At 41.5% G+C, this 14,828-nt stretch overlaps 1 protein-coding gene across 7 annotated transcripts in view; it reads left to right on the top strand.

Moving 5' to 3' along the window:
- LOC100018507 (nuclear receptor ROR-beta-like) overlaps window positions 1-14,294 on the top strand; it is a 45,431-nt gene extending 31,137 nt beyond the window's left edge. For 4 of the 7 annotated variants that reach the window (XM_056822194.1, XM_056822195.1, XM_056822197.1 and 1 more), the window contains one exon: window positions 118-14,294. In XM_056822194.1, coding sequence (XP_056678172.1) covers window positions 118-279 — 162 coding nt within the window. In that variant the 3' untranslated portion in view covers window positions 280-14,294. The remainder of the gene's footprint in view (window positions 1-117) is intronic. The other 3 variants (XR_008917365.1, XR_008917366.1, XR_008917364.1) reach the window with 3 other exon arrangements.
- The last annotated feature ends 534 nt before the right edge of the window (window positions 14,295-14,828 follow it).

Here is a 14,828-nt window from a genome sequence, read left to right on the forward strand (position 1 = left end):
GACCGAGACCTCTAGCCACTATATCTCTTAGCTGACCCAGTAGGGGAAGGTTTGGACCATTCCTAGTCCATCCTTCTGTTTCCCATCCTGATGGCTTTCATCTTTCTTCCTACATAGCTCATCTCCAAGTTGCCCCTGTTGAAAACCATCTGCCGTCTGCACCTGGATAAGCTGGAATGTTTCCGCCTCCTGCACCCAGAAACAGCCCGTCTCTTCCCCCCACTCTACAAGGAAGTTTTCAACACCGAGCTTCAGTACAGCAACCTCCGGGAGAGCTAGAGGCTGAGTGTCCATCTCTTGGAAGGGAGGAGGGTAGTGGTGGACATTCCATGTCTGCAGGGAGTCAGGGGGCATGAGGCAATACATCAGAGCAGAGAAGGGAGAAGAAGGGAAGTGGAAAAAGGAAAATGGGGTGAAGGGAGAATTCCTGGAGCCTGGCTTGCCACCAAATTGGCCTGAGCTACCTTTATTTCTCCTTTGAAACTTCTCTGTGGATTGGAATAGCTCTCGAGGGTAGCACATCTTGATGAACTCAAGAATGAAGACATTGCCCTCACTAGGGAAATGAAGGAGAACTCCCCCTGGCCAAAGGAGGAAGACCCTCTAAATGATGGACCAAAGCCCTCACCTACATAAACCCTTCCTCACGGGTCTGAATTCTTCACCCAAGGAGAAGGACACAGAGCACCAACAACCTGTGTAGAATTAAGAATGCTGGAAAGGGACTACATGAATCTGCTAGCCCAGTCCTCTCTTCCCATTTGGCAGATGGGCAAAGTGAGGCCTGAATTTATGTCCTGGAACTTGCCCAAGGTCATACACCAGATTGAAAACCTACCAGTGCTATTTCATTCTGTGGGTCAGATAATCATTACTTCCCGTGACCTAGATTCACATACTGGTTGCCCCATGGAGAGTGAGTTGATGGGTTCTCACTGCCCTTGCTGCCCTGATCCCATCTGGAGCAGGAATGGCAAAACGGGGAGCATATTTCAACAAGAAAATCAAAGTAGTGGAGCTGCTGGAAACCCTGGGGCATGGGACAGGCATGAGGGACAGTGGAAAGAACTCTGGACTTGACATAGAGAGATGTGGCTTCCATTCTGGGCTCTTCTGCTGGTTAGCATGATGATTGGACAAGTCATTTGCCCTAAGATCATGACCCATTACTGAAGATTGTAGCTTTACTTTCTCCTTCAGTAAAATGAGTGGAGTGGACTAGATGACTTCTTAATTCCCTTCCAGCTCTAAGGTCCTAGTTACCACCTGGTTCCTCTTCTTGTATGTGCCATGAATTTATTGTGTGTGTTTATCTTTAGAAAAATGAGTTTGTTTCTTTGAGCCTCAGTTTCCTCATCTATAAAATGAGACGGTTGCATTCAATACCCCCTAAGACTCTTTCCAGCTCTGACTTTCTATGATTCACAGTAGCTCCGTGTGGGAAAGGACAGCAGGAAAGGAGGTGGATCCTCTTACAGGGGTCAGATCAAAGACCCAGGAGTTCTTGTGTTTGGGTGATTCCAGAACAAAAAGTCATTCATTGGCATGTTGTAGTTCTCTGCCTCACTCTAGGTGACTCAAGCTCCAGAGATGGATGACTTTTCGGGAGGATTTGAAGAAGAAAGGGGAAGGAAGTGAGATAAGGAATTATGCCCCCCAGCAGCAAGCTCAAGGGACCCATTTTATGAGTCATGCCCCCATACCTCATAACCTCTGGACAGTTGGGATGAAGGATCAGTTCTCAGGTCTAGATCAGAAAAGGCCTAGGGTAAAAGACATTCTCTCCTACTGCAAAAAAGCCTTGGAAGAAGAGTCGAATTATATGGCAGCAGGTCTGTTAAGATCAGTTCTTTTACAAGTGGATCAGAACTTGGCCATAAAAAAAGAGCAATATCCTCTTCAAGGCTGTTCCCTTGTCAGGCTCTATTCTGATTCCCATGAGAATTTGGGAATGATTCCTCAAACCAGTGCCCAAACCATTAATATCACCCATCTCCTTATGCAGGCATTAAGGTGGTGGCTGGAGCTGTGGTTCTGCATTGACTCATGGATGACTGTAGCCAAGTCCTTCCCTCTTTTAGGGACAGTTTCTTGATGCTAAGATACAATGAGCTTGGCAATTATCTGCTCTGCTTACCTCATAAGGTTATTCAATTCATAGGATCAAAGATAGAGACATGTAAAAGACCTCAAAGGACATCTATTCTAAACCCTCTTGTTTTTCAGATGGGAAAACTGAGGCCCAGAGAAGTGACATGACTTATGGGTACATGGGATGCAAGCATCAGAATCAGGAGTTGAACCCAAGTCCTAATAAAATCTGTGTTCTTATCCCTGTATCACGGCGACTCCCAACCTAACAGGTATGTGCCAGATGCTGTGCCAAACTCTAAGGATGCAAAAGCAAAAATGAAACAATCTCTGCCCTCAAGGAGCTTATACTCTACTGAGGGGTTACAACATATACACAGATAAGTAAATTTAAAATATACATATTTGATTTCAAAGTCAAAACACTAATAACTAATAATGAAGGCTTCTTGTAGGAGGTAGTATCTGAGCTAAGTCTTCAAAAGGGCTAGGGATTTGCTAGAGATAGAGGTAAGGAAGGAGAATATTCTAGGTATAAGAAATGAAAATGCATGGAGGTAGGAGAGCAAATGAAATGATGGTTGTAGAAACATTCTGTAAACCCAAACACCAAAGTTCTGTGCAAATATCTATCATTCATATATATATTTTAAGGCGAATGGGTTTAAGTGACTTGCCCAGGGTCTAGTAAATGTCTGAGAACAAGATTTGAACTTGGGAAGATGAACCTTCCTGACTCCAGACCTGGCACTCTATCCACTGTGCCATCGAGTTGCTCCTCTATCATTCATATGGCCAGACCTACCTTATCTGTGGCTTCAATTGGGATTCCCCAGTTGGATTCTCAATCTTATTCACCAGAAGCTGAATTGATCCACAAAGGACAAAAGTTTTAGCCTAGGGAGAAGATTCCAGATCAAGAGTGTGGTATAGGCTTTAAAGGTCAGTTCTCAGCTGTGTCTAACCTCCTGATTTCATAATTTTGGAACATGAATAAGTTTTTCTCTTTGTGTTTACTAGAATAACAGAACAAGAATATAGAATATCAGAGTTGGGAGGTCCCTTAAAAACAGAATGTCAGAACTGGGAGGACCTTTAAAATAGGGAATGTTTAAGCTCAGAGGGTCCTTAGAACAGAAAATGTCAGAGCTAGGAGGATCCTTAGAACAGTGGATGTTTGTGCATATCTTCTTTGAACAAACACCTGCACCCTCTCCAAATAGAACCTTCATAGAACCAGAGTGCTGAAAGGGGGCTGAGGGTTCACGTAGTCTGGTTAGTAACCAGGGTACTAGACTTTCTCAGACAGGGACTTGGATTCAAAATCTGCTTCCAACATCCCAGCTGTGTGACCATGGGCAAGTGACTTCAGCCCTCTGAGCCTCAGCCATGTTTTCAGTTTGTAGTCAGAATTCCTTAAGAGATAGATGAACATTCTCAGACTCTTTGGTCTCAAGATTCCTTAATATTCATTAAAATGATTGAAGATATCAAAGAGTTTTTGTTCATATGATTACATTTATCAAGATTTAAGTATTAGACATTAAAATGGATACATTTTAGAAATATTTGTTAATTCAGCACTAGTTATGTGGCCCTGGGCAAGTTACTTGATTCTGTTTGCCTCAGTTTCCTCATATGTAAATAGAGCTGGAAAAGGAAATGGCAAACCACTCCTGCATCTTTGCCAAGAAAACTACAAATGGGGTCATGAAGAATGGACATGACTGAAATGACAACATTGATATTAATCCCTTAATTGTTATTGCTGTTTAACATTTTCTAGACTCTAATGGCAGGCTTAGGGCTTAGGATTTTATAATCAAACAGTCCAGAGCTGAAAGGAACCTTAGAAACCATATAGTCCAACTTTCTTATTTTGTCCAGGGCCCTAACTATAGAAGGGCACTGTAGTTAAGGGGCTGGGAAATGAGAACAGACGAAGGAATAACAAGCATGAAGGCTACCCCTTTGTGCTACCATCACTTGCAGTCTCATGCATCCCACATGTTCAGAGATGCTTCCAGAAAAAAATTGAACCTAATTCCTGTAAGCATCAAAACTTTCTTTCCTTTCATTAGTGTGGATGGAAAGCTTACTAAAAATAGGCTCTGTATCTCTCCTTTTTAAAATTGAGGAGACTGAACAGAATATGACTTTTTTCTTTCCTTTTAGATGAGCCTAGCAAGATCTGTCTAAAAATAGAACAGGCTGTCCTAAAAGGTAGTGAGTTTGTCCTCTTTAGCTGATGGATATTTTAAGGGGATGGAGAGATAGAAGAGAATTTGTGCTTCAGAAATGGCTTGGACAAGAACTCTCAAAGGGTCTTTTCAATTCTGAATCACTGTTCATTTTGAGGATCACTAAATATACTTCCTAGGAGCACAGGTTTGCTTTCAGGGGCTGCTGGAATATCTGGAGCTGTTTACTCCTTCACCAACATGCTGGGTTCTTTGGGTTCTTAGATCTATTCTTTATAATCCCCTGTCTTTCCCCTGACTAGAAGGGGTCAACTGTCACTCATTTCCTAGATGCCTGTCTAGCTTCTCTACTTCTAATACAAATTTGAAGACCATATAACCAAGTTCATTCATATCGCATGCATAGTATGAATTAAATACTGAGTGATGGAGTGTTTGCTTTTGAGGCTCTACTATGGCATCATTCCTCCCCAGATATCTGTCCTTTTTATGTTTCCTTAGCTGTGTTCTGGACTTAGGTAGTATAGCTGGATAAATGACCCCTGGCTTTTCAAGGCATAACTATAGTTTTGTTCCTTCATATTTGGAGAGATCAGACATGATACAGCCTATAATTCACCTGAAGAATTTGGTTCACTTTTCCTCTAGGAAAAGTTAAATGTGCTTGGGAGGAAGAGAAAGAGAGAAAACATCTCCCTACTTCTGTTGCCCTGGGATTTGATGGGCCCCAAACCATATCCAGAATTTTCTGCTTGCTTTTTCTGAAGATCCATCCAATCTTTCCCCAGACACAATGTAGTCAGATGTTGCTACAAAGGATGAAGCCTCTTCCTGGACAGCCTCAAGCTTAGAGCTCAAACACTGAGGCTGCCTCTTTTGAGAGGGCTTGGAACTAACTGCTCTTGGCTCCCCCAGACACCTCTGACGGATGGAGTTGTCAGCCTCAGAAAGGCCTCTTGAGGAAAGCTCAGATGACTTGTTAAATGTACATTGTAAGGTGGGTTTAGTGGAAAGGGCACCAGATAGGCAATGAGCATCTATCTACAATCATTCCTTAAGCACCTAGCCTGTGCCAGGTATTGACTAGACACTGAAGGTTGCCTGCCCTTAAGGAGCTTACATTCTATGTTTGTTCCCCAATTCTGCCATTAACTAGCTGTGGGACCTTGGACTGGTTAGTCTCTCTGGTCTTCAGTTTTCTCATCTGTAACATGAAGGGCTTCACCTCATAAAATGCGATCTAAACTTCTTTCAGCTCTAATATACATTGAGTGTATGGCCATTGATTGAGAGAGAAAGAGAGAGAGAGAGAGAGAGAGAGAGAGAGAGAGAGAGAGAGAGAGAGAGAGAGAGAGAGAGAGAGATGGAATTATGAAAGAAGAAATAGAAGAGACCTTAAATATTTATTCCAGTCCCTTCATTTTTACAAATGGAGAAACTAAGGAACACTTGGGGCGGGTGGGAGGGGATGGGACTGACATGGCCCAGGGCTCAAAGCCAGCCATCAGCAGAACTGAGCTTGGAACTTGGGTCTTCTGAATGGCTTCAGTGTGTTTGCCATTATTCCAAGATGCCTCTCATGTCTAATAGGCCTTCTATATAGCATAACATAGCACTGGACATGGCATCATCCTTTACTTGTGTTGGTTGGGTTGAACTGAATTGTCTTCTTGGGGAAGAAGGTAGCTTTATTTTTAGCAAGAGTAACCGGCTTCTGGAATGGTTCTGAATGCTTCATGATGCTTCCTTATAAGTCTTTCTTTGCCCTACACACAAAGGGACAGATCCCATTTCACTCCCCCAGGTAACTCAAAGGAAGTAACAAAAATGAAGAAAGAATGAATGCTTAGAGTGTACTATTCTTCATTATTGTTGAAATACCAACCCCAGGTAAGTGAGTGGCCAGAATTTGCTGCCCTCACAAAAATAAGATAAAAAAAAGGAAGACATCCTTTCCTGACTGTTGTTGGACTTGTTCACCAAACAAGTTGTGGGCTTCTGGTCTTAAGGAACATCTAATATTATAATCATTGAATATCAGAGCTGGGAGTGTCCTTAGAACAAGGGAGGACAAGCTGGGAGAGTCCTTAGAGCAGAGAATGTCAGAAATGGGAGGACCCTTAGGAACAGGATGTTAGAGAAGGGAGAATCCTTAGAACCCAGGATGTCAAAGACGGGAGAGTCCTTAGAACAAAGAATGTCAGAGATCAGAATGTAAGATTTGGAAGGGTCCTTAGGACATGAAATTGTTAAAGCTGGGAGGGCATTTAGGAGACAAAATGCCAGAACTGAGAGGGACCTTAGAAGACATGATGTCAGGACCCTAGAACAGAGAATATTAGACTCAGAAGGGCCCTCAGAATCCAGAATGTCAGAAACATTAAAAATCACCCAGTCCAAGGATTCTTCACCAAAGGGTCCACAGATAGATTTCAGGGGGGGTCCATAAATTTGGATGGGGAACCTCTTACTGGTATTGAGCATTTCTTTTCATTATAAATACATCCCACAAACTTTCTTCTGAGAAAGTGTCCACAGGCTTCATGAAATTGAAAAAGGATCTGTGGCAAAAAGGGAGGAAAACCCCTGGTCTTGTCCAACCCCACATTTTACAGATGGAAAAATTGATGCCAAAGAAAGAGAAAGTGCCTTTTTCCATGGCTGCCTAGTGAATTTGGGGCAGAATCAGGCCTAGAATCCAGATCTCTGGACTCCCCAAATTTAATCCTCTTTCATGCAGTTGCCCCTAGTGTGGAATGAAGGGGAATGATTTGACAAATGATATTTTCTCCTAATCCCCAAGCTGTCAGAGATGACTGTCAATGGAGGCAGTGGAAAGGACTGAGAGCCAGGAGTCCTGGGGTGGTTGGTCCTGGTTCTGGCATAGATTTGCTGTGTAACCTTGGATAAGTTAGTTTTCCTCCCTGGCCCTTTGTTTCTCCCTCTGTACAATAAGAGTTCTGGACTAGCAAACTTCTCTAGTCTCCACTAGTTCAGGCCCTCCATGTTGTTTTCAGGGCAATCCCAGCCCTGATGTTCTGAGAATCCTTAATTCCTGATTCTTTTTTTGGATTTTGAGGAGTACAGCACTTATAAGCATTAAGCACTCTGTAAATAGGAATTATTGTCCTTTTGTTATTATTATCATTGTGAAAGGTTTTCAGAACTTGCTCATTTGGTTCTTCAAAGCTAAAAAAATGGGGTGGTGGAAACCACCAGAGAATATATGTGAAGGTGTCCAGGGGTAGGCAAAATGATAGGATCTGAAATTTGTCCTCTGGGTTGACCAGAACTCTAACTCTCCAGAGGAACCTCTTCTTAGGTCTCCCATCTGTCTCTTTACCCCATGGGCTGAGCTGATTCTTGTGAAGATCACTTAACCCAGAGTTGGAAACCTTAGTCGGCATCTTCAAAATCACTTTATCCAACTCTCCTCAATTTTACAGTTGAAGAAGCTGAGGCCCAGAGAAAGGAAATGATTTGCCCAATGTCACACAGACAGCCAAACATTATTTTAAAAGATCAAATTATTGGACACATCTATTGCATCCATACTAGTTTATAAGTTTCTCTGAATATTGTATAAGAGCCACCCCACGTAGGAAGGGAGCTAGTACTTGCAGTCATACCTATACCCCGTTGCTGCCACATGAGCAGAAATGAGACAGTTTGGTGACACAGTTGTTAGAATGCTGGACATGGAGTCAAGAAGACCTGTGTTCAAACCCACATTCTAACAGTTAGCTATATAGCTAAGTTATCCTGGATGAGTTCCTTAGCCTATCTGCCTCAGTTTCCTCATCTATAAAATGGGGATAATAATAGCACCTACCTCACAGGGTTGTTGTGAGGATCCAATGAGATAATATTTGTAAAGCACTTTGCAAACCTTGAAGCGCTATATAAATACTAGTTATTATAACTGTTATTATTGTTTTTCTTATGATTCCTTCCTTCCAGTTTGGGATTTCTCTTTATATGTCTACAGTGATTCTCTAACAATGTACACATTGAAACCATCTGATTCTGAACCCGAATCCCTCGCATACCCTGCCCTATCCAGTTTTTCTTCAGAGAAGCTGCTCTGGTTCTAAAAGTTTCTTATGACCTTTGTTTTCTTCTGGCAGTTCTACTGTTGGCCCCAAGCTCTGGTGTTTTTCCTATTTGTTTTCATAAAAGTATATGCACACTTCAATCCCCTGATCTCTCCTAATTATTTCATCTGTCAATATGAACAAAAGTCCTTTTTTGGCTTTAGTATGTGGCCTTCAGGAATTGCTATGATTGAAAAAATTTGTCAGCCAGTGGCCAATTTAGTCATTTGCTTCTCCTAACTTCATTGGACTGATCGTTAAATGACACCTCTCACTGGGCCTGTCCTACAAGTACAAGCCTTTCCAGCTAGGCTGGATCTGCTACAGCTATGATCCAGTAGCCTGCCCTTGGAGAGCCCTGGTCACCTCCACTGGATATACGATGAGGCATCAGGGTAGGGCTATGAGAGAAGATTAACTATATAGCACCACATTAAAAAGACTATGAAATCAGGAGTTGACAAGTTTTAGAAAGTGATTTGTCTATATTCTGAATTCTCCCGGTATGCTTTGAGAGGCTTGCTACCCATGTACTCACTTATAAACCAACATACCCATGGATTGTCTACTCTTATAGGAGATGGGCTTTCATAGATAATGGCATCAGAGATCTCAACTGGATGATAGCTTAGGGGGCATCTAGTTCATCCTACCCCTTTAAGCAACTTGCTCAAGTTTTCATGAATGATAAGAAACAAAGGCAGGATTTGAAACCATAGACTCTGACTTCAGAACCAATGTTCCTTCCTCAGAACCATGGATTGTCAAGGTAAAGGCAACTAGTCAACCAAATTGGGCTTCTGAGAGGAGCCATACCATTAAGGCCATAATGTTGATCATTCCACCGAGACCTGGTAAAATCATGGTTTACCAGGTTCATTCTGGGAGATGTTTGGAAAATTGGGGTCTTTTGACCAACCTCTCTGATTGCATTTCTGAACCATAAACAAAAGGGGATCTACTACCAAAACTTAAAGGGATTTTTCTCACCTTCTATGTGAATATATTCTCTGTATATTTTATGTTGTAGAGAAAAGGTAAGAGGTTTCCACATAAGGACAAATTGTCACTTACGTATTTCAGTGAAGGATCATTGCCTAACTAACAGTTGCAAAGAGGAAGATTCCTGAGACTGCTTGTTCTTTCTCTCACCTCCCTACCCTTGCTCAAGTAATCACAGAGGAGGGGATTGCTGATGGTCATGTTCTGTTTTCTTCATGTAGGGGGAAAAATTGCATTTTTTCTCATTGGATGTTGTATATATCTTGTCAGATTGTAACATCTATCTTTTTTAAAGAAAAGATTTGGTGAAATGATGGTGATGACTCTTGTCAACAGAAGAGGAAAGTTTATTTTTTTAAAAGAGAAAAGAAAAAAATTATTTGAATTCTTCTTGAAGTAAAATGGTAATATAAAATAGGAAAAGTAAATCCTTTTCCTGGGTGTAGCCTATGAAGAGAGAGAGATGTCTCTTGTAAAAGGTGTATCAAAAGAAAATAAAATGTTTTGTAGACTGAAAAAAAAAACATCTCAGTAAAGGCAGGAGGCTGTTTGAGTCTCCTTTACCCTGAGGGGCTGGTTGGGGTAAGCTTGTCTCCAGAATGTGGGAAGGGCAACACCCTGCCAGGTGTCTGGCCAGCATCCTGGTCTTCAGTCCAGCCCATAAATAGTCTCCTCCAAGTAAGAGTGGCAGGAATTGCTACCATTTAAGGCAAGGAAATCTTAACCATTTTTGTGAGTCCTGGACCCACTTGGGCAGCCTGGTGACATTTATTGACCCTTTCTCAGAATATTTTAAAATGCATAAACAAAAATACAAAGAATTACAAAGAAAGCCAATTATATTGAAATATAATTCCCAAAATATTTTTAAAATCAGGTTCACATATCCCACAGTAAGAGCCTTCTGATTCAATGAAATGAGTTAAGGTAGAGGTATAACTTGGAATTCTTGTGCCTGAAAGAAGTACCATAAACCACCCAGCCATGGAGCAAGTGATTCTAAGTATGTCCTCAGTTGAGTCTGGAAGAGCTGGGTGAGGATAGGGGGAAGTTCAAGCAAAACCTCTCACTGGTAGTTTACTATTTTTACTAGTTGTTCTTACTTACTAAACTCTAAACTCTGTTTTTTTTATATTGCTAAAGAACTCTAAATTCTAGTCTCTGGGGCAAAGCCCTAGTTGCCCAGTCTAGTTATGGCTCTGATTGGGGGGGGGGGGGGATGTGCTTTTGGTTTCCAGGGGGCAGTTACTCTAATTCATTTAGGGAATAGAAGGGAATAAGCATCAACAGAGCACCTACTGGGCACAGCTGGGTAGTTCAGTGGATTGAGAGCCAGGCCCAGAGACAGGAGGTCCTAGGTTCAAATCTAGCTTCAGACACTTCCTAGCTGTGTGACCCTGGGCAAGTCACTTAACCCACATTTAACCACACTTAACCTACTCTTCTGCCTTGGAACCAATATCTAGTATTAATTCTAAGCCAGAAGGTAAGGGTTTTTAAAAATAGCACCTGCTATGTACCAGACACTGTTAGGTGTTTTACAAATACTATATCATTTGATCCTCCCATTTTAGACAACATTTATTCAGTACCTGCTTTGGGCAGGGCCATATTCTTTCCTCTGAGCAGAGAACAGAAAGAGGCACTGTTCTACGAACAAAGATCAGACATCAGAGCCTGAAGTGGAAGAAGACCCTAGCAGACATATAGACCTTGTGATGTTCCCATTTCACACTTGTTAGGAAGAAGCTCAGGTTACTGAGGAGACTGGCAGGGAGAGGAGGAAGGACCTGTTCAAAGTCACCCAAAGACTTAATGACAGCATCAGAATTAGAATACGGGTCCCTTGACGCCTGGCCTGACACTGTTTCCTCTGCCTCATCTTGCTTCTTGTAACTATCATGTCAGCTCTTCATTAAAATTTAGTGAAAATGCTGCAACCTTGGCCTTTTTTTCCCCTTCAATCAGTTATTATCTTCAGTTTCCAAAGGGAAAGAGTAAAACAGGGTCAGAGAGGAATTAAGGCTTGCTGAAAGCCCATTTAGAGACTGACAAGCATCAATCCTACTTCTATTGCAGAACTCAGAAGAGCCCCATTAAGAGAGCTGAATTACTGAATGTGTGTATTTCTGCTTGCATGGAAGGGAGAACGAGCTGAATTTCCAAATATGTCAGCTGGATAAGCTTTGACCCCTAATAGATCTTTGCTCTTTGAATCTAGAGGTGGAAGGGATCTCTAATCTTTAATCCCCTTTCAACATCAGTTTGTACCTGTCTAGAGTCCTTGCACTCAGCTCCATTTTTCATTATAAATCCAGATATACTGTACTTCTAGATTCCTAGAACATTAGAATTGGAAACTGCTTCAGCAATACCACTTCAACCTTTTTATTTGGCAAGTGAGGATATAGACCCTTTGAAAGAAGAGATCCGAGGTCACAGAACAAGACAATAGCAGAGCCTAGAGATAGTAGCAGGAACACAGGTGTTTTAACTCTTAATTTGGGCTCTTTGGGCCATTAAGAATTCCACAAAAATATTATTTCCAGTTAAACAAATCTCTCTAGTAAAATGGCACAGTAGAAAGAGTTCTGGGACTAGAGTCGGGAAGATGCATCTTCCTGGGTTCAAATCTGGCCTCCACCACTTACTAGTTATGGGACTCTGGGCTCAAAACCTTTAACATTTTGCCTCTGTTTCCTCATTTGTAAAATGACCTGGAGAAGGAAATGGCAAACCATTCCACTATCTTTGCTGTGAAAACCCCAAATGGGGTCATGATGAGTCAGATACAACAGAAAACAACTGAACGACAACTTTTAGAAGTATATTCTGGGGAATCGCTTGTTTGGTTTGGGGCGGGGGTGGGGGGAGAGGAGAGGGAAAGAAAACGAATCATGTAAACGTGGGAAAATATTTAAGGGGGAAAAAAGTATATTCTGGGAGCAGCTAGGTGACTCCGTAGATGGAAAGCCAGTCCCAGAGATGGGAGGTCCTGGGTTCAAATTCGGCCTCAGATACTTCCTAGCTGGGTGACCCTGGGCCAATCACTTCACCCTCATTGCCTAGCCCTTACAACTCTTCTGCCTTGGAACCAATACATAGTATTGATTCTAAGGCAGAAAAAAAAATAAAAAAGAATGTTAAATAAACTCCAGTAATTTTGTAGCCAGAAGTTAGGTAGGAATGTACAAGTAGCAAAGTCAGAGGTATATGGCCATATGACTTTACCCAGTACTTTTGTTCCTTGCATCAAGTTGATTTGCTTGACAACCTAGAGAATTATGGGAAGCTATAAGAAGCTTCAGATCCTGCCTCAGACAGTTCTTTTGGGGTTTTGTTCCCTCAATGTCCTTGAAATAAACTGAGGGGACACAAACCAATATTTAAAGATTTGACAGAAGTTAAGAAGAATTTTATAACCCCAAGTCAGATAATTGTCTGGGACCAAGGACTTTGGAGTAAGAGTAGAAGAAAGTCAAAAATAGCAGAATTAACCTTAGCCTAAGGGTTCTGTCTGGCTTCCTGGCTGGGTGTGGTTGTCATGTTTTAGTCTTCTCTTACTAGGAGGAAGCTGAGTACTTGTTTCACCCCAGTGAATTGGTAACAGAGAAAAGTATGGGTTAAGTAGGCTAAAACAGCTAAAGACAAGCATATGTTAACAGATTAGTTTAGCAAATAAATATGTCAGCTAGAAACCAGTATGAGCTGCCAACAAGAGATGATGTATCACCTGGCAGAGATGGTTAGCAGAGAAAAAGAATAAAGAAATGCAACTCCTAGCAAATAATGTTTGTGAACAAAACAACCATGTCTCAAGAGGACACCATCAGCTGATGTTGCCTCAGCCAAGCCTATGCTCTGGTCACAAGTGTCCCTATATGTGTGCCTTTCCTGTATGTTCACTCACCACATTTGTTTCCTGTGTATATCTCCTTCAACTTTATTCTTGGTCACATGTACCCCTCCATGTGTGTTCCTTGGTCATGATTGTTCCCTGGTCATGATTGTACTGTTCTGTGTATATTCCATTCTTCCACTGATGGTACTTTGTGAATTTTAAAACTATTCCACCCTAATCAGACCATTCTTTAGAAGATGTGATTTAGCTATTTCCTGATCAGTAACAATGGAGATACTTGGAATAACAGAATCAGGTCTTGGAAACTACATTTCTCCTCCCTTCTTAGTTTAACAAGATTTTGAAGGTCTGCATCAAACTCAAGATTTAATTATGTAAGGAATGGCCTTCAACAGACATGTGCAGAAAAAAGGACAGACCTCTGGGTTGTATTAAGTCAAGCTAAGTCCTCATTAGTACAGATGAGATGCAGAAAAGTGATGTAAAAACATCCATATAAGGCATGGCACTTCCTGTCCCTTCCTCCTTCCCTGGAGAGGCGACTCTGGCTGGCAGTGTGCTAGGTGTTCCGACCTCTTGGGAGTGGTGGCAGTTATTGTCTGGGTTTTGGCGGTGAGTTTTGTCCTTAACCTGATTCAGGTTCAGGCATCTTAGCTGAGTCCCTTTTGGAGTTCAGGTTGATTCTTTCCTCCTTTACACTCCAAACCCTTACTTTCTAGATCTTCTAATCTTCCTGCCAGGTACCAGACAGGCAGGGGGAGAAATCCTCCACCCTTTCCTTCTCCCTTCTTCTTAATCTTCTCTACTATATCAATTAAATCACTATAATTTGGCAGCTGACTTGGGTATTTTATTATTTGGGTTTTTCATTAGAATTTTTTATAAATAAAATCCTTGGTGACCTAAATTAATTATACATTCAGTCTCAGCCATAATTTCACCCTTTACAACTTGTGGTAGAGTGTACTCCTATGAACTTAAGGGTAATATTTTCTTGTTATTTAATTTGCTACATTATATTAAACATCTTTTACTTTATTTAAACTATGTCCTTTTTCTTTGGCTTATTAATAGTAAATATTGGGGGCAGCTAGGTGGCTCAGTGGATAGAGAGCCAGACCTAGAGTTGGGAGGACCTGGGTTCAAATTTGGCCTCAGACATTTCCTAGTTGTGTGACTCTGGGCAAGTCACTTAACCCAGTTGCCTAGGATGCATCATTTTCAGCTGGATATAGCAAAGGCTTCATAAAGGAGTTTGATGGAAACTGGGCCAGACCCTGAGGGACAGAAAAGGTTTCAAAAGAGAGAATTATGTAGGAACAGACTTTGGATTCCTAGTGATGAACACAGTGCCTGGCACACAGTTAGGTGCTTAATAAATATTCTCAAATTGCTAGATAATGCCTTTATTTCTAGATATTATATTGCCTCACTAGAGTTTGCAATGTCTCAATCATCTTATCTTCTTTTTTTTAACCTTTACCTTCTGTCTTAGAATCAATACTGTTATTGGTTCCAAGGCAAAAAAGTGGTAAGGGCTAGGTCATACAGTTAGGAATGGTCTAATATCACATTTGA

This window comes from Monodelphis domestica, chromosome 3, assembly GCF_027887165.1.
Source record: "Monodelphis domestica isolate mMonDom1 chromosome 3, mMonDom1.pri, whole genome shotgun sequence".
Lineage (NCBI taxonomy): Eukaryota > Metazoa > Chordata > Mammalia > Didelphimorphia > Didelphidae > Monodelphis > Monodelphis domestica.